The sequence below is a fragment of the Lepisosteus platostomus genome, chromosome 6, assembly GCF_059453375.1.
Source record: "Lepisosteus platostomus isolate fLepPlt1 chromosome 6, fLepPlt1.hap1, whole genome shotgun sequence".
Taxonomy (NCBI): domain Eukaryota; kingdom Metazoa; phylum Chordata; class Actinopteri; order Semionotiformes; family Lepisosteidae; genus Lepisosteus; species Lepisosteus platostomus.
In genome coordinates this window covers 10,486,960-10,513,720 of record NC_142616.1, presented here as the reverse complement: position 1 = coordinate 10,513,720, position 26,761 = coordinate 10,486,960, and the positions used below count along the sequence as shown (strand labels likewise).

The 26,761-nt window shown below is 52.6% G+C and overlaps 2 protein-coding genes, 1 long non-coding RNA gene and 2 other non-coding genes across 6 annotated transcripts; 3 read left to right on the top strand and 2 right to left on the bottom strand.

Annotated features, from left to right (window-relative positions):
* Positions 1–1,114: 1,114 nt before the first annotated feature.
* Positions 1,115–4,543, bottom strand: LOC148660250 (uncharacterized). The gene is made up of 3 exons (XR_015939374.1): positions 3,533–4,543; positions 2,110–2,159; positions 1,115–1,709 (listed from the first exon to the last, which is right to left on the bottom strand). It is a non-coding gene; the product is annotated as an uncharacterized LOC148660250 (long non-coding RNA).
* On the top strand, positions 3,016–11,554 carry sdr39u1 (short chain dehydrogenase/reductase family 39U, member 1). The gene is made up of 7 exons (XM_088634194.1): positions 3,016–3,200; positions 5,895–6,174; positions 6,790–6,896; positions 7,911–7,993; positions 8,385–8,506; positions 10,621–10,773; positions 11,014–11,554. Exons 2-7 carry the CDS (start codon positions 6,159–6,161, stop codon positions 11,427–11,429), a joined length of 897 nt encoding a protein of 298 aa, XP_088490320.1. The 5' UTR covers positions 3,016–3,200; positions 5,895–6,158; the 3' UTR covers positions 11,430–11,554.
* A 1,069-nt stretch (positions 11,555–12,623) lies between these two features.
* mettl17 (methyltransferase like 17) lies at positions 12,624–24,316 on the bottom strand. 2 transcript variants are annotated; one of them, XM_088634192.1, is made up of 14 exons: positions 24,163–24,316; positions 21,719–21,872; positions 21,408–21,545; positions 20,265–20,358; positions 19,456–19,537; positions 18,704–18,777; positions 18,508–18,602; positions 17,714–17,784; positions 17,005–17,112; positions 16,712–16,780; positions 16,579–16,629; positions 15,619–15,711; positions 14,074–14,258; positions 12,624–13,132 (listed from the first exon to the last, which is right to left on the bottom strand). In XM_088634192.1, the coding sequence occupies exons 1-14, from the start codon at positions 24,223–24,225 to the stop codon at positions 13,036–13,038; spliced, it is 1,374 nt and encodes a 457-aa protein (XP_088490318.1). In that variant the 5' UTR covers positions 24,226–24,316; the 3' UTR covers positions 12,624–13,035. The 2 variants fall into 2 exon arrangements, with proteins under 2 accessions (XP_088490318.1, XP_088490319.1); XM_088634193.1 differs by lacking the exon at positions 21,408–21,545.
* Positions 23,320–23,623, top strand: LOC148660248 (Nuclear RNase P). Its single transcript, XR_015939842.1, has one exon.
* A 1,446-nt stretch (positions 24,317–25,762) lies between the features above and the next one.
* On the top strand, positions 25,763–26,072 carry LOC148660246 (Nuclear RNase P). The gene has a single exon (XR_015939843.1).
* Positions 26,073–26,761: the final 689 nt, after the last annotated feature.

The following is a 26,761-nucleotide window of genomic DNA, read 5'->3' as shown; positions in this document are numbered from 1 at the left end:
ATTAGCACCACGCTCTAACCAACTGAGCTAACTGGCCCCGTGAGTTTAACACCTGCAGCTGAGTTTTCTTACCTTTTGTTTTCTTAGTGAATCCACTGGAGATTATCAATAGAGAGACAGAAATAGCAAATTAATCACTCAGAGATTTTGGGTTGGAAATGATGCGGGAACAAGCCCGGGTCAGTTCACGAGAAGGTGGGGTTGTGTGTGTAGTCCTGGCCGAGTGGTGACTAGAAATCCATTGGGGTCTCCCCGTGCAGGTTCGAATCCTGCTGACTACATGTATGTTTTTCCCCTTATGGGAGATTCAAATAACATCAATTAAACATTTGCTGAGTTTTCCTACCTTTTGCTTCCTTAGTGAATCCGCTGGTGATGATCGATATAGAGAGACAGAAATAGCAAATTAATCGCGCAGAGAAATGTTGGGTGGGAAATGATGCGGAACGAGCCCGTGTCAGTTCGGGAGAAAGTGACATTTGCGCATAGTCAGGGCCGCGTGGTTAAGGGGATGGACTAGAAATCCATCTCCCGGCAAAGTTCAAATTCTGCCGACATGTCTGTTTTTTCTTTTGGTAAACCCAAATAACATCTCAATAAACATTTGCATTCCTATCAGACTGGGCTGCACGTCTGTCCCATCTTTCTGTCTGACAGGGAGTCTCTCTGTGTCACAGTTCTTGTCATTCGCGATCCTGCGCTTGAACTCGACCGGTTGCTGATCATGTCGGCTGACGGAGAGGCGCCTCAGGAACGGCAATTCAGATCTCCATCTCCAACTAAACCCCATTCCTCTCTCCCTTTCAGTGTCATCGCCACAAGACTCAACTGGACCAGGGCTCCCCAGTACCAGGGCTGGGGATCCCCTCTCTGCTCCCAAGCCCAGCAGGCAAGTGGGGGCAACTCAGTCCTGTTACAGGAGACCTCCCTCCAGGAGAGGCGGGTTGCAGCTAGACCTAGTGCTGGAGGACCACTAGGGGGCGCTCTGGCCAACACCCCACACTGCGACAGGGCACTGGAGGACATGAGCTGCAGCCCCCTTCACCTAAATAACCACCCTGTGGCTCAAGATACTGCACACAGTCACACTCAAGAGACAGGACAGGACACCAGGTAACACTTGACCTTTGTTTATTTCCAACAATTAAATCAGCTGGGAACACAATTACATCAGGATTAAGAGAAGAGGAGGAAAGCAAAGAGGCACACAGAACCAGTTTAATTTTTAACTGCTCATTTTAAACCCCTTTGTTCCAATAGAAAAATATAGATTCTTTTACTCCATAAAAGAGAAACTGATTGTCACTCCTCGACGTCTGTAGACCCTTATGAGGAATCTGGTTAGTGGATTATCTAACAATTTGAAATGATTCTCTTGGACACCGTTCTAAATGGATTTGAAAGATGTAATTGTGTGTCATTATTGAAATCTAGTTCACGATCAACAGCGATTCATGATGTTGGTTTCTGAAAATATTAGACTGCGACAGTTCCCCCTGGGAGTTTTGATCGCTGCCTGTAAAAGAATAGAACAGCTCTTTCAGGTCCGAGTCCGGCTCGGAACCCCAGGCGAACTGAACCAACCGTTTTGGACTGGGACGGAGACGCCAGGTCGCTAGGATGTCTGTGGTGCACAGAAGGACACCTGGCCCACAGATCCTTCGTCCAAAGCCAGCTGCCCCCGGACCAGGAAAGAGGAGGGGTCAGACCTGCAGGAGGAGAGGATGGACAGCAGAGCTCAGGAGGGGAAACCAGCCCACAGTCTGCACTAGACCCACTGCTCTCAGGATCTCATCCCGCTGTGTCTGGAGAGAAGCCAGGGTATCGGCTTCAACCACATGACTGGGCAGCTTGTTCCCCACCTCCACCACCTTCTGCGTAAAGAGCAGCCTCCTACTCTCAGTTTTAAATTCAGGTGTCCCCCAGTTGGGTGCTGCTCCGCAGACTGGCTCAGCGCATGATCATAATCACGGGTTAGTCAGGTGAAACACGGACTGACATGCAACTCATCACGGCTCAGCCGCAGGAGCTTCGACTCCACCCCCCCCACAGACACAGACCCCCCTCCCAACCCCGCACCCCCAAACCCCGAGAGGCGCCAGTACGTACCTGCAGGTTGGAGGTCCGACTCTGGAACGGGGGAGGGAGGAGTCCCAGGGCTGCGAGAGGCGACAGGGAAGAGAGAAAGGCAGAGGATCAGAACTCGCCACGCCCCCGCAGCGGCAGCGCACACAGCGCCCCCTGGTGGTCAGGCCCCGTCAGCGCAGTGGGTGTAATCACGAGACTCAGGTGAAACACGGACTCACTTGCAACTCATCACCTCGGGCCTGACCACAGCGCAAGCTGAGCGGTTATTACATCTCGGCAACAACGCTCATCCATGCGATAGGAAAGATTGACCGACTTCGAATTAAGCACAAAATTTTGACCTTCGTGGCAGTGCTGTTAGTCACCATGTTGATGAAAACTCACATCCTCATCCCCACTAATTGCGTGCAGCCCTTCCTGCTCACTAGTCGCTGTAATTAATTGTAATGACTAATGCGATGTACAATTAAATAAGTACAGGCTGGGAAAGAATCTAATATTTCTCCAGTTTTTCTCTTTTCAAGAAATGCTCAGGAATTTTTACTGACCACAGAGAGCCGGGACCTCCGTTAAACTTCTCATCTGAAGGACGGCGCCTGTTTACGGTCTAGTGTCCCCGTCACTGTACTGGGGCATTAGGACCCCCACAGACCACAGGGTGAGCGCCCCCTACTGGCCCCACTCACACCTCTCCCAGCAGCAGCCTTAGCTTTCCCAGAAGTCTCCCATCCAGGTTCTGGCCAGACTCACTCCTGCTGAGCTCCAGTGGTGCTGCAGGGTGATGCAGCAGCTGGCATCAATGCTTATTATTAATAAGCACGTTAACACCGACCGCTGTCCCAGCCGCCCCCAGCAGGGGTCGCTATCCCCACCCACGTGGGCGGCAAGCACGTGACGGAGCCGCGGCGCGGGCTCGCGCACTCTCACCCACGCGGGCCTGTGTTAAACCCCTCCCGCCCCGCCGCTCTGAGACAGCAAGACGCGGGAGAGAGGACGAGATTCAAACCTCTCGACCTCACCTGAGGACACGCCTCGGCCGCCGTGTCTCAGAAGCGTCGGAACAAAGCGCTTCTCCTGCACGGTCCCCGTTTCCATCAACACCCACACGAGAGGTAAAACTGGAACATCGAAATACACGAGTTCACCCGGGCTCTACTCAAGAGATTCTCGGCCTGCGGGGGGGGGGGCGGCGGCGGCCACGCGGTTTCGGTATCGCCGCGTGGGGCGCCCCGCGTGCCCGCGCCCCTCTCCGCTGTCCGCCTTTCCGGGTTTTTTTCGACTCGCTGCTGGAGCTCAAGGACGGCAGGGGCTCCATCAAGGCGAGGTCCCCCTGCCCCCCCTGCCTTGCGCTCTCCATTATTACCGCCCTGTGTCCGAGAGACACCGCCAGCTCCCTCCCGCCCCGCGTCAGTTCAGCTCCGCACACGCCTGCGGCGCGTCTTACCTTTGGTCGCCCATCAGCCGCCGAGTCCTCCCTCCTCCAGTCCAGGTGGAAGTCGATCGCTCGCGGATCCACCCCCCCACGCTTCCACGAGCCGCGCGAGCTGCCTCGTGCACTTAAACCAGATCGGCTACAGCCCCGAAAACTTGGCTACGGGACCCCCCCCCCCCCACGCTAAACCGCTAACAAAAAACGCAAAACATCAGCGGAACATCACCCAGCAGCAGCAGTAAGGATGTTGAAATCCGCGAGGGAGGGAGGGGGTGAGGAACTCCCGCCGCTCCCGCAAGCGCGTGCCCTTCCGCGCCCTGCGGTCTCGACACACTAGAAATAATGAACATCTCCGTGGACACGGCTCACCACCTAGCCTAAACAAACAGCCGAGCGCTCCTCAAAATTAACTACGGCGATTCCCCTGAGCAAGCAGCTTAATTCTCCCCCCCTCACAGCGCTACTCATCGCGGACGGCGCTGAACAGACGGCCGTCGTCACCGGCCTTGTAAATCACATGGATCTCCGCACAGGAACAGGTTCAGCCGCTCGGAGCTGCGGCCGTGAATGGCGAACACAGCCCACCACCTGCGCATATTTTAAAACAAACTCGACCCTATGAAAAAAAAAACACGAAATTTCTTGACTGCTCTCTTTTAAAGAAAATAAAACGGCATTTTGCTTATCGATAACGCCCAGCGAGAACAGGTGCGTTCGTCGCAGAAAACACGCCAACAAGCAGCTGACGAAACGCGCGACTCGCTCCGCGGACAGACCCACGCTCTCCGACCCTCCGCCCGTCTCCAGGTCCTCCGGCTCAGTGACCGGACGCGCTCACAACGAGCGACTCTTATCGCTGTATCACACCACGTGCTTGGTCCTCTTCCAGGAGGTGACTCAACCACTTCCGGCAAGCTCGTGCGGGGGGGGGGTGGGTTCACGTTGCGTCTCGCCCAGCCAATCATCTTTCGCTGCCAATACCTGCGTCTACCGTGGTAGATAAATATGTCCTCCTGCAGACGCAACTGCAAAGGTACATTGACTTACATGCAATCACATGGCAATGTACCAGCACTCATAGGTAGTAATCGACTTATTTGATTTAGAAAGGCGTTACATTTTGACTTCATTGGGCAAATCTGTCTTCTTGCAATAGAAGCTACAGTCCCAGCTAGAGTCCAGTACAGTAGAACAGTCCTGTTACAATAGGGGCTACAGTCCCTGTACAGGAGAACAGTCTGTTACAATAGGAGCTACAGTCCCAGTACAGGAGAACAGTCCTGTTACAATAGGAGCTACAGTCCAGTACAGTAGAAAAGTCTGTAACAATAGGAGCTACAGTCCAATACAGGAGAACAGTCCTGTTACAATAGGAGCTACTTTCCAGTACAGGAGAACAGTCTGTTACAATAGGAGCTACAGTCCCAGTACAGGAGAACAGTGCTGTTACAATAGGAGCTACAGTCCCAGTACAGGAGAACAGTCTGTTACAATAGGAGCTACAGTCCAGTACAGTAGAACAGTCTGTTACAATAGGAGCTACAGTCCAGTACAGGAGAACAGTCCTGTTACAATAGGGGCTACAGTCCCAGTACAGTAGACCAGTCTGTTACAATAGGAGCTACAGTCCAGTACAGTAGAACAGTCTGTTACAATAGGAGCTACAGTCCAGTACAGTAGAACAGTACTGTTACAGTAGGAGCTACAGTCCCAGTACAGGAGAACAGTCTGTTAAAATAGGAGCTACAGTCCAGTACAGTAGAACAGTCTGTTACAATAGGGGCTACAGTCCAGTACAGTAGACCAGTCTGTTACAATAAGAGCTACAGTCCAGTACAGTAGAACAGTCCTGTTACAATAGGGGCTACAGTCCCAGTAGAGTAAAACAGAACTGTTACAATAGGGGCTACAGTCCAGTACAGTAGACCAGTCTGTTACAATAGGAGCTTCAGTCCAGTACAGTAGAACAGTACTGTTACAGTAGGAGCTACAGTCCCAGTACAGGAGAACAGTCTGTTACAATAGGAGCTACAGTCCAGTACAGGAGAACAGTCTGTTACAATAGGAGCTACAGTCCAGTACAGTAGAACAGTCTGTTACAATAGGGGCTACAGTCCAGTACAGTAGAACAGTCCTGTTACAATAGGGGCTACAGTCCAGTACAGTAGAACAGTCCTGTTACAATAGGCGCTACAGTCCTAGTAGAGTAAAACAGAACTGTTACAATGGCAATACTGTCTACCTATCTAAAATCTCCAGAAACAGCAATGCATAAAGACAGGCTCACACCTGAAGAAGGCTCCACGGCCGAAACGTTGTGTTTTCTTTCTTCTTTTTTTGGCGTGGAATAAACCTATTACTTGTTCCTTTGCAGCCTACGCATGCTGACGCCGCTCCCCACCTGAACTACTAATGCATAAAGACTGCGGCGCGATGTACAGCTAAGGCCCTTCCAAAGATGGCGGCTCCGTAATACCATGTTCACCGCATTTCCGGTACACTCAGACCACGTGGCCAAACATTCTACGGCAAAGAGCGTGGAGACAACTGGCCCGCGGAGTGGTTTCAGAAGTAACTGGTGTTGGATCTGTTTGCTAAATTACTGGGCGGTGTGTTTCTTCTCTGAATACCCTCCGCAATGAAAGTCGTCATAGGCAAGTATATGTCAGTGTTATTGTTTGTGCCATTTTGAACTGAAGCCTTTAGTGCTAAAAACGCATAATTCGCTGTGAATGAAGTAACGCAAGTGACAGCAGACTAAGTCTGACTCGTGTGAAGCTTTAAAACCTTCGTACGCACTAAGATTCGGCTCGGCGTTGAGTGTCTTGTATTATTCTAAATCCTTTAAGTTGTTAAGTGAAGGTCAGAAGACGCACATTGTCACTATAGTGTCTGTGCTGCGATTTCATAACTGCAGGAATTGCGCATGCGCCCAAGTCGTCAGCTCATGTGGCAGTTTTTATAAGTGTATACATGCGATACAACGAATAAATAGTAGTTATTCCAGACACTGTATACACACACACCTGTACACTCTTACTGGAAACTCTGTACACACACACACCCCTGTACACTCTTAAAGTACACACTGTACACACACATACACCTGTACAGACTCCTACTGGACACACTGTATACACACACACACCCCTGTACAGACTCTTACTGGACACACTGTATACACACACACCTATACAGACTCTTACTGGAGACTCTGTACACACACAGCTGGAGTACAGAGTTACAGGTTCTTCTGGTTGTCTCGTCAGGCGGTGGTACAGGATTTGTGGGTCGAGCACTGACTCAGCTGCTGCACAGCAAAGGTCACGAGGTCATCATCATCTCCCGTCAGTCAGGACCTGGGAGAATCACATGGGTGTGTACTGACTGGGCCAGCTGGTTCTGCCTCTGTCTGAGTCACTGTCTAGCACAAGGACAACGAAACAGACACACAGGCCACAGAGACAGCGAGACAGACACACAAGTCACAGAGAGACAGTGAGACAGACACACAGGCCACAGGGAGACAGCGAGACAGACACACAGGCCATAGGGAGACAGCGAGACAGACACACAGGCCACAGGGAGACAGCGAGACAGACACACAGGCCACAGGGAGACAGCGAGACAGACACACAGGCCACAGGGAGACAGCGAGACAGACACACAGGCCACAGGGAGACAGCGAGACAGACACACAGGCCACAGGGAGACAGCGAGACAGACACACAGGCCACAGGGAGACAGCGAGACAGACACACAGGCCACAGGGAGACAGCGAGACAGACACAGGCCACAGGGAGACAGCAAGACAGACACACGGCCCACAGGGAGACAGCAAGACAGACACACGAGCCAAAGGGAGACAGCGAGACAGACACACGAGCCACAGAGAGACAGACAGGCTACAGAGAGACAGTGAGACTGACACACGGGCCACAGCGAGACAGACACGGGCCACAGAGAGACAGCGAGACAGACAAATGGGCCACAGAGAGACAGACAGGCTACAGAGAGACAGTGAGACAGACACACAGGCCACTGAGAGACAGCGAGACAGACACACAGGCCACAGAGGGAGAAAGGCATCATCCAGGTGGGGCTGCACACTGGTGTCAGGAGTGGGATTCCCCATTACGTGTAAAGCGCTTTAAGTGGAGTGTCCAGAAAAGTGCTATGTAAGTTAAAGCAATTATGAATTAATTATTATTAATTAAACCAGATGAGGGCACAGGGACAGACAGACAGACAGACAAGCTGCGGTGACAAAGAGACCAGATGATGGCGGAGCGGCAGAGGCATCACAGTAATCTCTCCACCACCATCCTCCTCCCCCTACCCCCCCCACCCCAGCCACGCCAAATGCACTGAGCCTCGTCTTGTGTTCCAGGAGGACCTGGCGTCGAAAGGCCTGCCACCATGCGATGGCGCTGTGAACCTGGCTGGAGAGAACCTCATGAACCCCTGGCGATGGTCAGTGAACCCGCTTGGTCCCAGGGGCCACGTCAAGCCCAAACAAGGCTTCTCTCAGGCCATCGTGAGCTCCCAGTGAACCCAGGGGCCACATCAAGCCCTAAATCAGGCCTCTCTCTCCCATCACGGGCCTCAGTCAGGCCATCGTGAACTCCCAGTGACCCCAGGGGCCACGTCGAGCGCTAAACCAGGCCTCTCTCTCCCCCATCACGGGCCTCAGTCAGGCCATCGTGAGCTCCCAGTGACCCCAGGGGCCACGTCAAGCGCTAAACCGGGCCTCTCTCTCCCCCATCACGGGCCTCAGTCAGGCCATCGTGAGCTCCCAGTGACCCCAGGGGCCACGTCAAGCCCGGATGAGCTCTCTCTCCCTGTCTCTCTCTCTCTCTCTCAGGTGGAATGAGAGCTACAAGAGGGACCTGGTCTCGAGCCGCGTGGAGACGACCCGGGCGCTGGCCCAAGCCATCTCCTCGTCCCCCCAGCCCCCCCAGGCCTGGGTCCTCGTCACCGGAGTGGGTAAGTGCCACAGGTGCTTGGACAGATGGGTACTTTATCGTCCACTGTTGTGGGAATGTCTCTTTGGCATCTCCCACAGAGACGTACGAAGCACACAAGCAAAACATATTTGCCAGCAGCTGTATCACCCTGCAACTCCACAGAAGCTCAGCAGGTGTGAGCCTGGTCAGTACCTGGATGGGAGACTCCTGGGAAAGCTAAGGTTGCTCCTGGGAGAGGTGTTAGTGGGGCCAGCAGGGGGTGCTCACTGTGTGGGTCCTAATGCCCCAGTATAGTGACGGGGACACTAGACTGTTAACAGGGCGTTGTCCTTCAGATGAGACGTGAAACTGAGGTCCTGCCTCTCTGTGGTCAGTAAAGACCCCAGGGTGTCTCTCAGAAAGAGTAGGGGTGTGACCCCAGTGTCCTGGACAGACTCCCCCTGGTCTTTACCAGTCATGGCCTCCTGATCACCCCCCTCTCTGAACTGGCCTCATCACTCTGCTCTCCTCCCCACTGAGAGCTGGTGTGTGCTGAGAGTACTGGAGCATGATCCAGGTGGGGCTGCACACTGGTGGTGGTAGTGGGATTCCCCATTACCTGTAATGCGTTTTAAGTGGAGTGTCCAGAAAAGCGCTGTATGTGCTGTAAGCTATTATTATTATTATTGTTATTATTATTATTATTATATAAAATCACATGAAATCACAACAGCAGTATGTGATACATAAATGGATAAAAAACAGGTGGTGGGGGGAATGCATTTATATACTCTCACTGAGCAGTTTTATTGTAGAGGGGACAAAGGACGTCTTATGAATGTATTTATTTGGACTCAGTCCCCTATACCGTGTCCCTGATGGGAGGATTATGAGGTGAGAGTGGAGTGGGTGTGTGGAGTCAGCTGTGATGTTCCTCGCCGTTCTGAGAGCTGCATGATGATACACGTCGCAGAGCCGGGCCTGCTGTTTCCCACTTCCTCTTCCTGACATTCTCACTTCCTCTTCCTGACGTTCTCACAGTCCCGGACAGTTGGGTTTTGCTTTTCAACCCCAGGGTTCCCATACCAAACTGTCATGTTAGAGGCCAGGATACTCTCAAGAAGGTTTTTATCTGCCTTCTCTAGGACAGTCTGACTGCCATTACAGCTCTTGAGTCTTTGAATTAAAAACAGCCTCCGATTTGCTGTCTTATAAATGTTGTCTGTATTCTCAGCTATACTCAGATATTCTCATATACACGCCTTGGGGTTCAGCTGTCCATCCCCGCTATGGATAAAATATTACATCAAGGCGGCACAGTGGCTCAGAGTTCCTGGGCTGCTGTCTGTGTAGAGTTTGCATGTTCTCCCCAGGTTCGTGTGGGTTTCCTCCCACAGTCTAAAGACATGCTGGTGGGTTAATCGGTTTCTGGGAAGACCGGTCCTGGTGTGAGTGTGGGTCTGGTGTGTGTTTTTGTGTGTGGTGCGAGTGTGTGTGTCTCTGCCCCGTGCTGGGCTGGTGTACCCCGCCTTGCACCCGAGGCCTGGCTGGGATCGGCTCCGGCTGCCCTGCCGCCCTGGAAGGGATGAGGCCGTTAAGACGATGGCTGGACGGTTCTTACATCCTACATGCCGTGACGTCAGGCGGCCTGGGTGGAGCGGCTGTCCTGCTCCGGGGTACCATGATGACGAAAGCCCGTCGCCCGGTCAGATCCCAGGCTGTTTTGGGGAAAAGTCTGGGAATAATCCCTCGTAGGCGCCTGTCCCGCAGACCACAGGATCGGGAAAGGAGAGGAGTTCACTTGGCCCGCCTGGTCTGTTTATTATTTAGTTAATAATTGACCTGAGTGTCTCGGCCAGGGTATCGGCTTCAACAGCATAGCTGGGCAGCTTGTTCCCCACCCCCGCCACCCTCTGTGTAAAGAAGAGCCTCCTGTCCTGACTGGAGGAGCTCACCCAGCTGTGTCTGGAGAGAAGCCAGGGTATCGGCTTCAACAACAGGGCTGGGAAACTTGTTCCCCACCCCCGCCACCCTCTGTGTAAAGAACCTGTTTTACACCCCACCTCCTGTTCTCGGTGTATTCAGAACCTGTCGTCTCCCCGTGCCGCAGTGTTCCCAGGGGGCACTCGTTGACCCCTCTCTCTCTCATGCCAGCGTGCTACAAGCCCAGCGCGACGGTGCAGTACACGGAGGACAGCGACTGGAAGGAGTACGACCTCCTGTCGCGGCTGGTGCGGGAGTGGGAGGCCGCCGGGAGGCTGCCCGAGGAGAGCGCCGCGCGGACCCGGCCCGTCGTGGTCCGGGCAGGTGAGCCGGGGCGCAGACAGGAGGACCCCGCTCGGCCCACTGAGCCCCGCTCACTCGGCAGAGTGTGTCCGTGTCCGTGTGTCCCGTGAGGGATTGGCGTCCTGTCCGTGTTGTACCCTGCCTTGTGCCCACAGCCTGCTGGGATGGTCTGCGGCTGATCCAGAGCAGCCGCGTTGAGTGTCGGGTGTTGAGTGTCTGTAGGCTGAGCTGCCCCTCCTCTCTCTCTCTCTCTCTCTGCAGGGGTGGTGCTGGGGCGCGAGGGGGGCGCGGTCAAGCAGATGCTGTGGCCGTTCTGGCTGGGACTGGGCGGCCCGGTGGGCAGCGGGCGCCAGCCCTTCCCCTGGATCCACGTCTCGGACCTGGCGGGCATCATCGCCCACGCGCTGGAGCCCGCCCCCGCCGCCCGGGGCGTCCTGAACGGGGTGGCGCCGGCTGCCGACACCAACGGCGACTTCGCCCAGGCGCTGGCGCGGGCCCTGGGCCGGCCCGCCCTGCTGGGCCTGCCCGCCTTCGCCCTGAACGCCGCCCTGGGCCCCGAGCGCGCCGCCGTGCTGCTGCAGGGCCAGCGGGTGGCGCCCAAGAGGACGCTGGAGTCGGGCTTCGTCTTCGGGTACCCGGACCTGGGCTCGGCGCTGAAGGAGATCGTCAGGTCCTAGCGGTCCCAAGCCCGGCCCGGCCATCCCTCCCCCCGCCCCAATCGGACCACGCTCTCGAGCGACCCTTTTGTTTATTCCGAATGATGGCAGATACTCAGCAAAAATAATAAAGGATGTACAGGACAGTCTCGCTTATCCGACCTTCCGTTTTATCTGCCCTGGTGATCAACCTGCTCTCTACCTATAAAGATCACTTTACTGTCCCTATACAATCTCTTGCATCAGGAATGTGTCTTTTCTCAGACCCCAGCTTGCTCTCCAGGAGACACACAGACAGGGAGAGAAGTTGGGGATCAGAGCACAGGGTCGGCCATTTATACAGCACCCCTGGAGCAGCTGGGGTTCAGGGCCTCGCTCAGGGGCCCATGGGAGTAGGATTCCTCTGCCAGCTGCGGGATTCGAACTGGCAACCTCCCAGCCACAGGCACAGCTCCTGGGCCACAGAGCCACCACACCTCCCCCCCTTTCTGCTATGTGCTGTGCGCGTGCGCAGGCGTAATATTTATCCCAATCCCATGCTGCTTTGTCCCTCGGCGCGTCAGACACCGTTGACGAAGCTCCGCTTGTGCGTCCGCGCTCGGATGCGTCCTTTCCGGATTTGAGAAACGGGACGAGTGCGAAGAACGAAGAAAGCAGCTCTTCCCGCGCAACACGAGCACCGAAGCGAGTCCACGCAGCGAGGCGCGTCGGAATCCGGTGTTACAGCTGGGGCCGGGAAGAGGGATGAGCGATGAGGTGGAAAAGGCGGGGCTCGGAGCGGGCCTCAGCTGGAGGACTGAGGGACAGATCTTGCAGCACAGGGATAAGGGCGTGCCCATCCCAGGGAAGGCTCTGATTTACAGTAGAGTAATAAAACAGATTTCATACTTCTTCAGCACTCCCGTTCACCTACGATTTGTCTCCCCGGTTTTCCGCTTGGATAATCGGGACTCGACTGTGCTGGGATGGGATCTTTCGCTCTGCACATGCTGGGGTGTGTCTGTTTGTCCGCTCCGTCCTGCCCCCTCGGCAGATGTTGGAGGGGGGGGGCAGCGTTAGAGGCGGACCCTCTCTCGGAGGGGGGCTATCGGCTCCAGGGTGTTTCTTGGGAGCGACGGCCCTGGACATCCCGCTCGGAGCCCCACCCTGGCCTGCAGCCTGAGGATGTCAACCGGCCGGGAGGCCTCTTGGGAATGAAAGAGACCGTGCGCGTGGTCGGGTCAGTGTCACCCAGCGCTGTTTAATCAAATACCACTCCCCCCCCGTGGACAAAGCACAGCCCCACGGACAGGTCTTGTTCCAGCTGAGCTCTTTCCTGAATTTAACCCTTTACCCAACTAACGTTTTCTATTTCAAACTGCAGATTTTGAATTCCCCAGGAAAAGCAGCAGCTCACATGCAACTTCCAAACTTCAGCTCAAGAGCTGAAAACAACTGAAACCAGATGAACCCTCTCATCAGCATTAAATAGGACTTCAGCTAAGTAAGAGAGCTCAGCTGGGACACAGGCCAACAGGTATAGGGGTCCCCCAGGGCTATGAGCCCTGAACCCCTGAATGAAGTCAGGCTGTGGCCAGCTGTTCCCCTGGCTGCCAGCAGGGGGAGACACATTGGTCAGTTTTCCTCTTCACGGTTCTTCAGAGCCGGACTGGGTGTCAACCTCGGGGTTCACGACCGGCAGCCGATCTCCCCAGGCGCTGCTCCGGGTACAGCGGTACAGGTCCCTGGGAGAGAGGGAGAGGAGTCAGGAGAGAGGGAGCAAAACGGAGCCCCCTGAGCCAGCTGGTCCTGAGGCTCACTGGCCCGAGCCACACCGACACCAGCCAGCCTCAGGACAGCACTGCTAGAGCACCACAACCCAGACTCAACCACATCACAGCACAGATCACACAGCCATATCTCACCCACTGGGACACACACACACAACACAGAGAGAAGCCAAGAGCTGAGCCCAGAGAAGAGCCCCTTGAGCCAGCTGGTCCTGAGGCTCACTGACCTGAGCCACACCGACACCAGCCAGCCTCAGGACAGCAATGCTAGAATCAAGTACATCACAGATCACACAGCCATATCTCACACACACACACAACACTACCTCACCCACTGGGACACACACACACACAATACTACCTCACCCGCTGGTAGACACACACTACACACACATATAATAATAATAATAATAATAATACAGTGTGTGATCTCCTGTCACAGCCTGAGGAACACTAAGCCTCTCTCAATAATAATAATAATAATAATAATAATAATAATAGTGTGTGATGTCCTGTCACAGCCTGAGGAACAGTGAGCCTGTCTCTCAATAATAATAATACAGTGTGTGATGTCCTGTCACAGCCTGAGGAACAGTGAGCCTGTCTCTCAATAATAATAATAAAGTGTGTGATCTCCTGTCACAGCCTGAGGAACAGTGAGCCTGTCTCTCAATAATGTTCAATATGTTTATACGTTATTATCTTATGAATTGTCTTTATTGTAAATGTCTGTAGATTTTTTTTCTATGTTAACTGCATTTGTTTTGCATTGGGAACGCTGATTTTACTCATTGGTCATGCCAGTAAAGCGTCTTGAATTGAATTTAGAATTGAGAGTCAGGCCGGACAAGGCCGGAGGAGAACCCGGCCGGAGACAGACCCGCTGGTCTACACACCTGCCATGCTGCCGCGCGGTCACGGCCACCCTCTGGATCTGCCCGTCGCTGCAGCACAGCTGGCACTGCACGTGGCGGGCCCTCTTCTGCACCGGCCCGATCAGCCGGGGCCAGCCCGCCGAGGGCTCCGGCCCGGCCCGGCTCAGCACCACGTAGGAGAACCGCTCCTCCAGCCGCTCCGGGCTCTGAGGACAGACCACACAGACGGGTCACCCGTGAGGGCTGCATATGTGTGTGTGTGTGTGTGTGTGTGTGTGTGTGTGTGTGTGTGTGTGTGTCTCAATTCATCGATCAATCACTTCAAATCCATCAGTCACTAAATCAAGAACACTAGTGTGTGTGCTGGTGAGTTCAGGGCGAGTGTGAGAAGAGAGGGACAGCAGTGACACTAGTAGTGTCTACAGTACAGTCAGGTGTGACAGTGTGTGTGTGTGCTGGTGAGTTCAGGGTGAGTGTGAGAGGAGGCACAGCAGTGACACTAGTAGTGTCTACAGTACAGTCAGGTGTGACAGTGTGTGTTCTGGTGAGTTCAGGGTGAGTGTGAGAAGAGAGGGACAGCAGTGACACTAGTAGTGTCTACAGTACAGTCAGGTGTGACAGTGTGTGTTCTGGTGAGTGTGAGAAGAGAGGGACAGCAGTGACACTAGTAGTGTCTACAGTACAGTCAGGTGTGACAGTGTGTGTGCTGGTGAGTTCAGGGTGAGTGTGAGAGGAGAGGGACAGCAGTGACACTAGTAGTGTCTACAGTACAGTCAGGTGTGACTGTGTGTTCTGGTGAGTTCAGGGCGAGTGTGAGAGGAGAGGGACAGCAGTGACACTAGTAGTGTCTTCAGTACACTCAGGTGTGACAGTGTGTGTGTGCTGGTGAGTTCAGGGTGAGTGTGAGAGGAGAGGGACAGCAGTGACACTAGTAGTGTCTACAGTACAGTCAGGTGTGACAGTGTGTGTGTGCTGGTGAGTTCAGGGTGAGTGTGAGAGGAGAGGGACAGCAGTGACACTAGTAGTGTCTACAGTACAGTCAGGTGTGACAGTGTGTGTGCTGGTGAGTTCAGGGTGAGTGTGAGAGGAGAGGGACAGCAGTGACACTAGTAGTGTCTACAGTACAGTCAGGTGTGACAGTGTGTGTGCTGGTGAGTTCAGGGTGAGTGTGAGAGGAGAGGGACAGCAGTGACACTAGTAGTGTCTACAGTACAGTCAGGTGTGACAGTGTGTGTGCTGGTGAGTTCAGGGTGAGTGTGAGAGGAGAGGGACAGCAGTGACACTAGTAGTGTCTTCAGTACACTCAGGTGTGACAGTGTGTGTGTGCTGGTGAGTTCAGGGTGAGTGTGAGAGGAGAGGGACAGCAGTGACACTAGTAGTGTCTACAGTACAGTCAGGTGTGACAGTGTGTGTGTGCTGGTGAGTTCAGGGTGGGTGTGAGAGGTGAGGGACAGCAGTGACACTAGTAGTGTCTACAGTACAGTCAGGTGTGACAGTGTGTGTGTGCTGGTGAGTTCAGGGTGAGTGTGAGAGGAGAGGGACAGCACACAACTGCCCAGTTCTTACCCCAGTTAGCGGCAGGGGTACGTAGGGCTGCACGAAATTACAGGGCAGGTGGGGCTGCTGTGCCAGTCTGGGACAGGGCAGCTGGTGAGGGCACTGCCAACAACACACACAACAGGTGCTGTAATGGTACACAACACTCACAGCACAGACTGTGTTACTACAGCAACACATCTATACAAGGTAGTAATAATAACCTTTGTCTTATATAGCATCTTTAAAAGTAGCTTTTCAAAGCTCTTAAAGACAGAGGAAAAAAACAATGATGGGAGATAAAAGTAAAATCTAAAGAAAATCTGGGTTTTGAGAGGGCTCGAGAAGATGCATCACTAAAGTAAAAGTCCTTCTGCAGAAGAAGGGTGACGAAGAACATCTGTCTTCAACTGATGACATTCACATAGCAAAAGCAACTGCAGTTAAAGCAAACTACACACAGTATAGTGTCACTGTACACAACATTGAATACCATTACTGCAGACAACACTCAAATATGCTATTTAACACACTAACCTCATGGACATCTTACTAATGGTCACAGAAGGTTCCCCTTGTTTACTCCCTGACATTTCTTGAGAGGGTACATTAGTATTGGATATACCAAGAACGTTTCAGACCCCCACCACCCTCTGTGTAAAGAAGAGCCTCCTGTCCTGACTGGAGGAGCTCACCCAGCTGTGTCTGGAGAGAAGCCAGGGTATCGGCTTCAACAACATGGCTGGGCAGCTTGTTCCCCACCCCCACCACCCTCTGTGTAAAGAAGGACTTCCTGTTCTCAGTTTAAATTGCAGTGTCCATTTGAGTCCTCTGGTTTGTCAGAACACTCCCATGTGCTCTTACACATACTGAGACATGACTAAGAGGAGCTCTTTCACATATGAAGATCAAGGACAAGTACACTGTGCCATTCGCAGCTCAGACAAGGGCTGGGAGACGTGTGTCTGCGGGTGAGAGAGGGGTACTCACAGGGGCAAACACCGAGGCGCCTCTGGGGTCATAGGTCACCTTGTCCTCTGCCTAGGGAAGACCGGGATGCAGATTAGATAACAAGGAGAAGAGACCCCCTTCCCCCGCGGTCACCCCTGGGTGCCCAGCCCACCTGGAGCACCGTGTCCCGGGCCTCCATGAGGATCTGGTGTCCCTCTTTCGTGCCGTTCTCCAGCAGGACCTGCAAGCACACAGCAGCCCGCCGATCAGCTCCCACACGCACCCCGGCCAGAGCAGCACAGCGGGTGTGCTGTCTGTGCAGCACGCAGAGTGTGTGTGTGGTGTGTGTAGCGTATGTGTGCAGCATGCAGAGAGTGTGATGTGTGTGTGTGTGTGTGTGTGTGTGTGTGTGTGTGTGTGTGTGTGTGTGTGGAACATGAGTACAGTGTGTGCTTTGATACTGACCAGAAAGGAGTGTGTCTTTCTCCACAGCGTCTGCACTGTGTCCCTCCTCTCACTGCTGCTGGGGAGCTCTGACAGAGAGAAGGCAGAGACCACGACATCGAACTGCACCTGAGAGAGAGAGGGGTTCATACAGACACACTGACTGACTGGACACTCCAGTACATTAACACTGCACTGAGAGAGAGGGGTTCATACAGACACACTGACTGACTGGACACTCCAGTACATTAACACTGCACTGAGAGAGAGGGGTTCATACAGACACACTGACTGGACACTCCAGTACATTAACACTGCACTGAGAGAGAGGGGTTCATACAGACACACTGACTGACTGGACACTCCAGTACATTAACACTGCACTGAGAGAGAGGGGTTCATACAGACACACTGACTGACTGGACACTCCAGTACATTAACACTGCACTGAGAGAGAGGGGTTCATACAGACACACTGACTGACTGGACACTCCAGTACATTAACACTGCACTGAGAGAGAGGGGTTCATACAGACACACTGACTGACTGGACACTCCAGTACATTAACACTGCACTGAGAGAGAGGGGTTCATACAGACACACTGACTGGACACTCCAGTACATTAACACTGCACTGAGAGAGAGGGGTTCATACAGACACACTGACTGGACACTCCAGTATATTAACACTGCACTGTGAGAGAGACACCGCAGGACTGTCTACAATACCTTGGGAGTAACAGGGAGGAACTGCCTGAAGTAGAGGTGTTGAATGTGTGGGTCTGCGCGCTCACATCCACCTGCACAGAGACACAGCGCTGTCACTCCCTGCTCCAGTGCTCTCCTGCTCTTTATCAAGCCAATCTGCTGTTGCTTCACATGAGAACCGAGTCTCCTGCACCCCAAGATCTGCCGGCCTCCCCATGCCCTTACTGTTGGCTGCCACCCTCATTTTCCAGTGGGATTTCTATCCTAGATCTACCTACACACTCACACACAGACACACACACCACACGCACACAGACACACACACACGCAGACACACCCTGGACAGGATGCCAGTCCATCGCAGGACACACACACACACCCTGGACAGGACACCTGTCCATCACAGGACACACACACACCCTGGACAGGACGCCAGCAATTGCACACACACAAACACACCCTGGACAGGACGCCAGCACTCACACTCACACTCACACTCACACTCACACTCACACTCACACTCACACTCACACTGGGGTCAGTCTTCCCAGAAGCCAATTAACCCACCAGCTTGTTTTTCCAACAAGAGGAGGAAACAGGAGCACTCAGGGGAAACCCACTCAAACACGCAGAGAGAACATGCAAACTCCACACAGACAGCACCCCAGGGACCGAACCCAGGACCCCAGCTCTGCGAGGCAGCACTGCGCCACCCAGGCTCTTTTATACACGAATACTCGCGAAGTGCTGTCGCCCCCTAGTGGTCCCTACCGAAACCCCCCCGCGGCCGAGCTGCCCCTGCCTGTAGCTCTTACCCCTGATCAGCAGGTCGGCCAAGGAGTTCATGGCTCCAGAGCTGTCCACACACACGAACTCCTTCAGGCTCTCTCCCCACAGGCTGTGCGCTGCCCTGCAATACACAGAACCGCCACACGATGGCGACACCTCACTGCCGTCACTGTCACGATCTGCCACTGGGTCAACACCCTCGAAACAGAAGGAGATTCTCACCAGGCCACGCTTCCCGTCCCCGATCCAAAATCCAGGAGGGAGCCTGGGGAGAAACTGGGAACTCTCTTCTTAATCTGGAGACACAGAGAGAGAGAGATAATAATAATAATGAATTCCTTACACCTCTATAGCTCTTTCCTGGACCCTCCACTCCTCTCCCAGCCCCGTCCAGGACTGGGGATCCCCTCCACCCCCCCAGTGTGATGATGCTCCAGTCCGCTCACACACTCCAGCTCTCAGTGGGGAGGAGAGCAGAGTGATGAGGCCAGTTCAGAGAGGGGGGTGATCAGGAGGCCATGACTGGTAAAGACCAGGGGGAGTCTGTCCAGGACACTGGGGTCGCACCCCTACTCTTTCTGAGAGACACCCTGGGGTCTTGACTGACCACAGAGAGTCAGGACCTCAGTTTTACGTCTCATCTGAAGGACGGCGCCTTGTTTTCAGTCTGATGTCCCCGTCACTATACTGGGGCATTAGGACCCACACAGACCACAGGGTGAGCGCCCCCTGCTGGCCCTACTAACACCTCTTCCAGCAGCAGCCTTAGCTTTCCCAGGAGTCTCCCATCCGGGTACTGACCAGGCTCACACCTGCTGAGCTGCAGTGAGGTACAGGGTGATACAGCTGCTGGCAATGATGATGTTTTATGTTACGTCTGTAAATGTCCAATAAATCCCTCCGGCTTTGAAAGAGAGAGGAAGAGACTGCGCAGGGATGTGCGGGGGTCAGTAGGGGGCGCTGTCTCGGCTCACCTCGTGCAGGGCTCTTGTCACCGCTGCATAGCCACCCGCCAGCCGAGCCGCCAGGTACACCAGGCTGAGGTCCGCATCATACCTGCAGCACAGGAATCAGTCTCATTCGTATATAGCGCCTTTCAACCCACAGCCTTCCCAAGGCCCCAAGAGAGAGCCGGGAATACAGAGTGGAGCAAAGCGAGGCACAGACTGAGCCGGAAGGGGGGGGACTCAAAGACAGGTCCTGGGAGACGCAGAGGGAGACGCAGAGAGAGACTCAGAGACACAGACAAAGACTCAGAGAGAGACTCAGAGACAAAGACAGAGACTCAGAGAGACATGGAGACCCAGAAAGAGACAGAGGGAGGAGGGAACTCAATTGAACTGGCAGCCCAGTATGTGATCTCCTGTCACAGCCTGAGGAACAGTGAGTCTGTCTCCCTATAATGCTCCATCTGTCTACAGTAGATGTAAATATTGTATTATATGTCTTTGTTTTAAATGTCTGTAATATGTCAGTAGATTTTATATTACTTTTATTTTTTGTTTTGTTTCATGTGAATTTCATTATTTGATTTGCTTTGGCAACACGGATTGTACCCATCGGCCATGCTAATAAAGCACCTTGAATTGAACTGAATTGAATTGACAGAGAGGCTCACAGAGACCCACAGAGAGACACACAGGGAGAGACACAGAGACTCACAGAGAGAGAGGCAGAGAGAGACACAGGAAGACACGCAGAGAGAGACACAGGGAGAGACACAGGGAGAGAGATAAGGACAGCGAAAGGGACGCAACTGACTCTCGTACTGACACGAACATACTTGAGGGGAGTCCAGTGGTAGGTAGTCCTTTTCAGCTCTGACAGGACCCGTCTTCGAACCCGGGCCTCCAGGGCTTCGTTGTCTGTCTGTCTTCCTGTGCAGCAAGGGAAAAACAGACAGTCTCTCTCTGTGTCTCAGAAGCTGTGGCTCTCCCTCAGTGACTGTGACGCTCTCAGCATCCCAATACCCATCTCTCCCTCTCTCCTCTCTGTTTCACTCAGTACCTGTCTCTCTCTCTCTCTCCTCTGTTTCCCTCAGAACCAGTCTCTCTCTCTCCTCTGTTTCCCTCAGAACCAGTCTCTCTCTCTCTCCTCTGTTTCCCTCAGTACCAGTCTCTCTCTCTCTCCTCTGTTTCCCTCAGTACCAGTCTCTCCCTCTCTCCTCTCTGTTTCCCTCAGTACCCGTCTCTCCCTCTCTCCTCTCTGTTTCCCTCAGTACCTGTCTCTCTCCCTCTCTCCTGTTTACCTCAGTACCTGTCTCTCTCCCTCTCTCCTCTCTGTTTCCCTCAGTACCCGTCTCTCCCTCTCTCTCCTGTTTCCCTCAGTACCCGTCTCTCTCTCTCCTGTTTCCCTCAGTACCCGTCTCTCTCTCTCTCTCCTCTGTTTCCCTCAGTACCAGTCTCTCTCTCTCTCCTCTCTGTTTCCCTCAGTACCCATCTCTCCCTCTCTCCTCTCTGTTTCCCTCAGTACCTGTCTCTCTCCCTCTCTCCTGTTTACCTCAGTACCTGTCTCTCTCCCTCTCTCCTCTCTGTTTCCCTCAGTACCCGTCTCTCCCTCTCTCTCTCCTCTGTTTCCCTCAGTACCCGTCTCTCCCTCTCTCTCTCCTCTGTTTCCCTCAGTACCCGTCTCTCTCTCTCTCTCTCTCCTCTGTTTCCCTCAGTACCAGTCTCTCTCTCTCTCTCTCTCCTCTGTTTCCCTTAGTACCCGTCTCTCTCTCTCCCCTCTGTTTCCCTCAGTACCCGTCTCTCCCTCTCTCCTCTCTGTTTCCCTCAGTACCTGTCTCTCTCCCTCTCTCCTCTCTGTTTCCCTCAGTACCTGTCTCTCCCTCTCTCCTCTCTGTTTCCCTCAGTACCTGTCTCTCCCTTTCTCCTCTCTGTTTCCCTCAGTACGTGTCTCTCCCTCTCTCCTCTGCTTCCCTCAGTACCTGTCTCTCTCTCTCTGGTCTGTTTCTCCAGGATCAGAGCCCTTTCTCTCAGGGTCTGGTCATCGACGGGTCTCTTCCTGCTCCACAGGAAGTTGGTCAGCCTCTGTGTTCTGTCCGACAGGCTGCTCACTGCTGCCCCTACAGGAGAGGGCAAGGATCACAGGCCGGTCAGCAGGGACCAGCCTGCTGGATTTCCCTGGAGTTCAACATCTCCTGGCACACTCTGCGTGCTTTTGTTGCTTTGTGACTTGCGACGCACATGTCCGCCGCCCAGTCTGCGGACAGACTGCAGAGTCGGCGGAGTATCTGACCGTGGATGAGCGTCAGTGCTGCACGCTCCAGGTCCGCCGGAAGCCGCACTGTTGTCAGTGCTGTGATTCCCGGGTGCCGCCGGTGGGGGGTGCTGCTCAGAAAATCCCCGCTGTTGTCCACCTGGGTCTGTCGGGCCACCACAGCACTCTGTCTCTGGGGGGAAAAATAATAAGGCCTTTGTACACTGATCTTTGCTGACCACTTGCACACTACCACTGCACACTCATCCACTAGTACTGTTCACTCATTCACTACCATTGCACACTCACACACTACTGTTGTTTACTTGTACGCAAGTATTGCTCACTCATACAGTAGCGCTGCACACTTGTGCACTACTATTGTTCACCTGTACACGAGTATTGTTTACTCATGAACTAGCACTGCAAACTCATACATTAGTACTGTTCATTTATACACAAGTATTACTCACTCATACAACAGCACTGCATACATTAGTAATAATAATAATAATAATAAACTTTATTTTATATAGCGCCTTTAAAGGTGGCTTCTCAAAGCGCTTTACAGGATGACAATAACAATAAATAAGAAGACTACAACAATAAATAAGAAAATTTCACAAGACAGGACACAATTATAATTACAACAATACAGTACAATACAATAACAATAGAGGAGACCGTGGAAGATGGTATTAAGAAGAGCAGAGGGGTGAAGAATGGAACCAGTTAAGTAAAGGCTTTTCTGAAAAGGAGGGTTTTGAGTCTGGATTTGAAGGAGTTTAGAGAAGGTGACTCTCTAATATCCTTGGGCAAGGAGTTCCAGAGCTTGGGGGCATAGCAGGAGAAGGCCCTGTCGCCCATACAATGTAGACGGGCTTGGGGGACAGTAAGGAGGGCAGAATTTGAAGAGCGGAGGTTGCGAGGTGGGGAGTAGGGCGATAAAAGTTCAGACAGGTATTGAGGTGCCAAGCCATGTAAAGCCTTGTAGGTGAGCATGAGGATTTTAAAGTCTACGCGGAATTTGACCGGAAGCCAGTGCAAGGACTCCAGGATAGGAGTAATGTGAACACTTGCACTAGATCTGGTCAGGATTCTGGCTGCTGAATTTTGGACATACTGCAGTATAGTACTGTTGACTTGTACACTAGCACTGCACATTTGTACACTAGTATTGCTCATTCATAGACAGTCGTACACTAGCATTGTTCACTCTTACACTAGTATTGCACACTTCTATTGGTAGTATTGGACATTCATACATGATGTTCTCTCATCTTACAATACGACTGTTCAATTTTATACAGTTCACTACACAGCATCACTGTTACTGACAATACACGTTTTTAGAGTCACTGCTGGTGGTTTAGACTTGGAGGTTGTGAGCCAATCACAGCCTTTTAATTTGCATAAATAAGTGTAGGTTATTTCTCTGGAAGTGAATGGCTTTAGATTAGCTTTTTTCTTTTGTACCTGCTTATCTTATTTCACTTCTTGATCTACAAAGTGTATCTACATAATGCTTTATCACAACCACCTCCCACATTTTAGTGCAAGTAATACATCTTACCCTAGACAGGAAAGACAAGGGAATCTCGATCCTATATAAAGCCCAGGGACGGCCTCCTTTCCTCGCAGTGGGAGAAAGCTCACTGTAGAGGTCACGTGCCGAGTGCCTAGTCACTCCACCAATCACCTCGGGGAAGGTCTGAGACAGGAGCCAATCGCTGCCCTAGCAGGGCATCACCTGACGCGGGTGAGCGAGTGCACAGGGACGGGGCCCTGAGCGAGGCGCAGGAGAAGCCGGGGGTAGCAGTGACGCAGCTCCCCGCCGGTGGATGCGGCCTCGCCGGGCTTGGAAACGCTCGCGGCTGGCTGATGAGTGCGATGTGTGAGCTGGGACACCGTCCCGGAACCCAATTCAGACTACTCTCCTCCCACTGCCTTTTCATTACGGGAACAGCTCATATTCTTAAATGTAAACATCTCTTTTACTGTAAGAATTATTTTCTTCTTACAGTAAATAATGTTTTGTTTAAAATATTTTTAAAATAGGAACCAGTAACAGAAAGAAAAAGAAAGAAAACAACGTTTCGGCCGTGGAGCGGGTGTGGGTATACTCAGGTTTTTTAGAATATTCTCTTTCGAGAATACCAAGAGCGTTTAGAGAGGTACAGCAGTACGAGCACCACCGTGGCGAGCTACAGTAAATAACGTCCACGCTGTGTAATTAACAGGGGATGTTCCCCACTGACGGACTGTCAGACTGAGAGATCCGCGATGCTGTGGTGCCTGTAGAAACCAGCCATCAGGGGGTCACGAACCCCTGGTCCTGCAGAGCCCCAGTCCAGTAAGCTCGCAGGGGTCACACTGAAATCGTCCGCCTCCCTCCCGGTGGCTTTAGTGAGCTTCTCGTCCTCGGTCCGTCTACGCGAGACAATGATTTGCACCAAAGCAGGTTTACAGCCGCCCCCACTTACCCTGACGATCGCCCCCTGACACAACGCACACGATCCCCGAAACCTGAGCCCCAGAGCAGCCATGCCGGCCGGTCAACGAGACGCAGATAGAGCCCTTCCACCAGCGTCGCGGGGAACTGGAAACCGGTCCGGCGCTCAAATAGGTCCGAGTCCGACTCGTCAGCCGCACTTCTGTTTATCGCCACAGGGGCTGACAGGAGGTCTCCTTTAATCGTGCCACTGGCAGCTGCTATCCCGTCGATAGAGGGCGGTTTCTGGGGTGAATTGATCACGCCGTCCCACGTACCGTTCTAAAATATTGTGTTCTCCTGCGGAGAGATGCTTGTTTTGTCCCTGCGGGAGACAAGCTTGCGTTTTAAACTGTTTTTCGATGTTGTTCCCGCACATTTAACGTTTTCAGAAACGTCTCACGCAAAGATGGGGCGCCCGGAGAGAAGCCATTGAAAGACGCCAATAACCTGAACAGAAGGTTTTCTAAATGTTGTTTCTAAACATTTTCTGTGGATAAAATCTGACATTTTCTAATCGATTGTCTGTAAATATCCGGGTAAAAGCACATAAGTAATGTATTTATGATCGACTATCCGAAAAAAATACTTTTTAGAAGAAGTTAAATTAAAATCTTTTGTTGCCAGGGAAAATGTTGCAAAAACATTAAAACAATAAAGTAAAGAAAATATTTTACATGCAAATGCAGAGAAAGGCGGAGTGCTGATCTTAGAACAACAGCAACAGCACATCAATAAACTGAAGTAATAATTATTGATAACAGAATGTAACCGGCAGAGACCATAAACGCTGGTTATGAACCCCAGGGGTGTCTCTATTCTGATTCCTCACTGTGAATGACTGAACCCCAGGGGTGTCTCTGTCCTGATTCCTCACTGTGACAGACTGAACCCCAGGGGTGTCTCTATCCAGATTCCTCACTGTGTGACAGACTGAACCCCAGGGGTGTCTCTGTCCTGATTCCTCACTGTGACAGACTGAACCCCAGGGGTGTCTCTGTCCTGATTCCTCACTGTGACAGACTGAACCCCAGGGGTGTCTCTGTCCTGATTCCTCAATGATTATCTGGCATGGTGACCCTTTTGTTCATAAGAAGATCAACATCCTGAGGTTCAGACAGAAACTCGGCTCTGATTTGGAAATGAAAGGTTTTTCAGACAGGTGTGAACACTGACTGAATCTCTCGTCGCTGTGGAGCGTGACCGGAGCACGCCCGTGCCCACGGAGAAAAGAGGGGAAAGAGATCGTCAGCTGGCACTCCTGGGGCACACAGTCTGTGCGATTGTATCGAAAGCACCCGCGCTGGGTTCGAACCCGGATGCACCAGTGGCTGTACCTCTCTGGCCAATTTGCATTCGGCCCTGCAATTTGCATAAAGCCGTGTAGGGATTTCTCTGACAGCGAATGGCTTTAGATGAGCTCTTTCGTTTTGTACCCACTTGTGTTATTTCACTTCTTATTTTACAAAAGTGAATATGCATGACCAGAATCTCCGCAAATTTTAACGTGTTTAATCCACGTTACCCTAGACCGGGAATTCAAGGGCATCTCGGTCCTATATAGGAGCGCGGGGACAGCCCTTGGCCTCGCAGTGGGAGGAAGCTCACTGTAGAGGTCACGTGCCGAGTGCCTGGTCACTCCACCAATCACCTCGGGGAAGGTCTGAGACAGGAGCCAATCGCTGCCCTAGCAGGGCATCTCCTGACGCGGGTGAGCGAGTGCACAGGGAAGGGGCCCCGGGCGAGGCTCAGTCGCAGGAGAAGCCGGGCGGAGCAGCGACGCAGCTCTCCGCCGGTGGATGCGGCCTCGCCGGGCTTGGAAACGCTCGCGGCTGGCTGTTGAGTGCGATGTGTGAGCTGGGACACCGTCCCGGAACCCAATTCAGACTACTCTCCTCCCACTGCCTTTTAATCTTTATTAAATTCTTCATTGCTTCATTTCGATTTAATGCGTTTATGATCCACTATCCTAAATATCCAAAAGAAAAAAGTTTTCAAAGAAAAGTTCAATGAAAAATGCTTTATTGGCAAGGAAAATGTTAAAACAATAAAGTAAAAGAAAATCTTTTACATGAAAATGCAGATAGAAAAGCAGAATACTGATGCTAGAACAACAACAGCACAACACTTAACTGAAGTAATATTATTAATATTAATAATTCCTTATATAGCACTTTTCTGGACACTCCACTCAAAGCACTTTACAGGTAATGGGGATCCCCTCCACCACCACCGATGTGCAGCCCCACCTGGATGATGCAACGGCAGCCATAGTGCGCCAGAACGCTCACCACACATCAGCTCTCAGTGGGGAGGAGAGCAGAGTGATGGAGCCAGTTCAGAGAGGGGGATCATTAGGAGGCCATGACTGGTAAGGGCCAATGGGAATTTGGCCAGGACGCCGGGGTTACACCCCTACTCTTTTCAAGAAACGCCCTGGGATTTTTAATGACCACAGAGAGTCAGAACCTCAGTTTTACATCTCATCCAAAGGACAGAAGTAACAGTATGTTACCTGCAGGGACCTATAAAACTGGTTATGAAATCAAGGGGTGTCTCTGTCCTGATTCTTCAGCGTGTGACAGACTGAG

Coding starts and splice junctions, on each gene's coding strand:
- sdr39u1 (XM_088634194.1), top strand. Junction 6,897..7,910: donor GACCTGGGAGAATCACATGG/GTGTGTACTGAC, acceptor CTTGTGTTCCAG/GAGGACCTGGCGTCGAAAGG. Junction 7,994..8,384: donor CTCATGAACCCCTGGCGATG/GTCAGTGAACCC, acceptor TCTCTCTCTCAG/GTGGAATGAGAGCTACAAGA.
- mettl17 (XM_088634192.1), bottom strand. CDS start 24,225: ATGGCTGCTCTGGGGCTCAGGTTTCGGGGATCGTGTGCGTTGTGTCAG. Junction 18,778..19,455: donor TGACAAGAGCCCTGCACGAG/GTGAGCCGAGAC, acceptor CTGTGTCTCCAG/ATTAAGAAGAGAGTTCCCAG. Junction 16,630..16,711: donor CCCGGGACACGGTGCTCCAG/GTGGGCTGGGCA, acceptor GGTCTTCCCTAG/GCAGAGGACAAGGTGACCTA.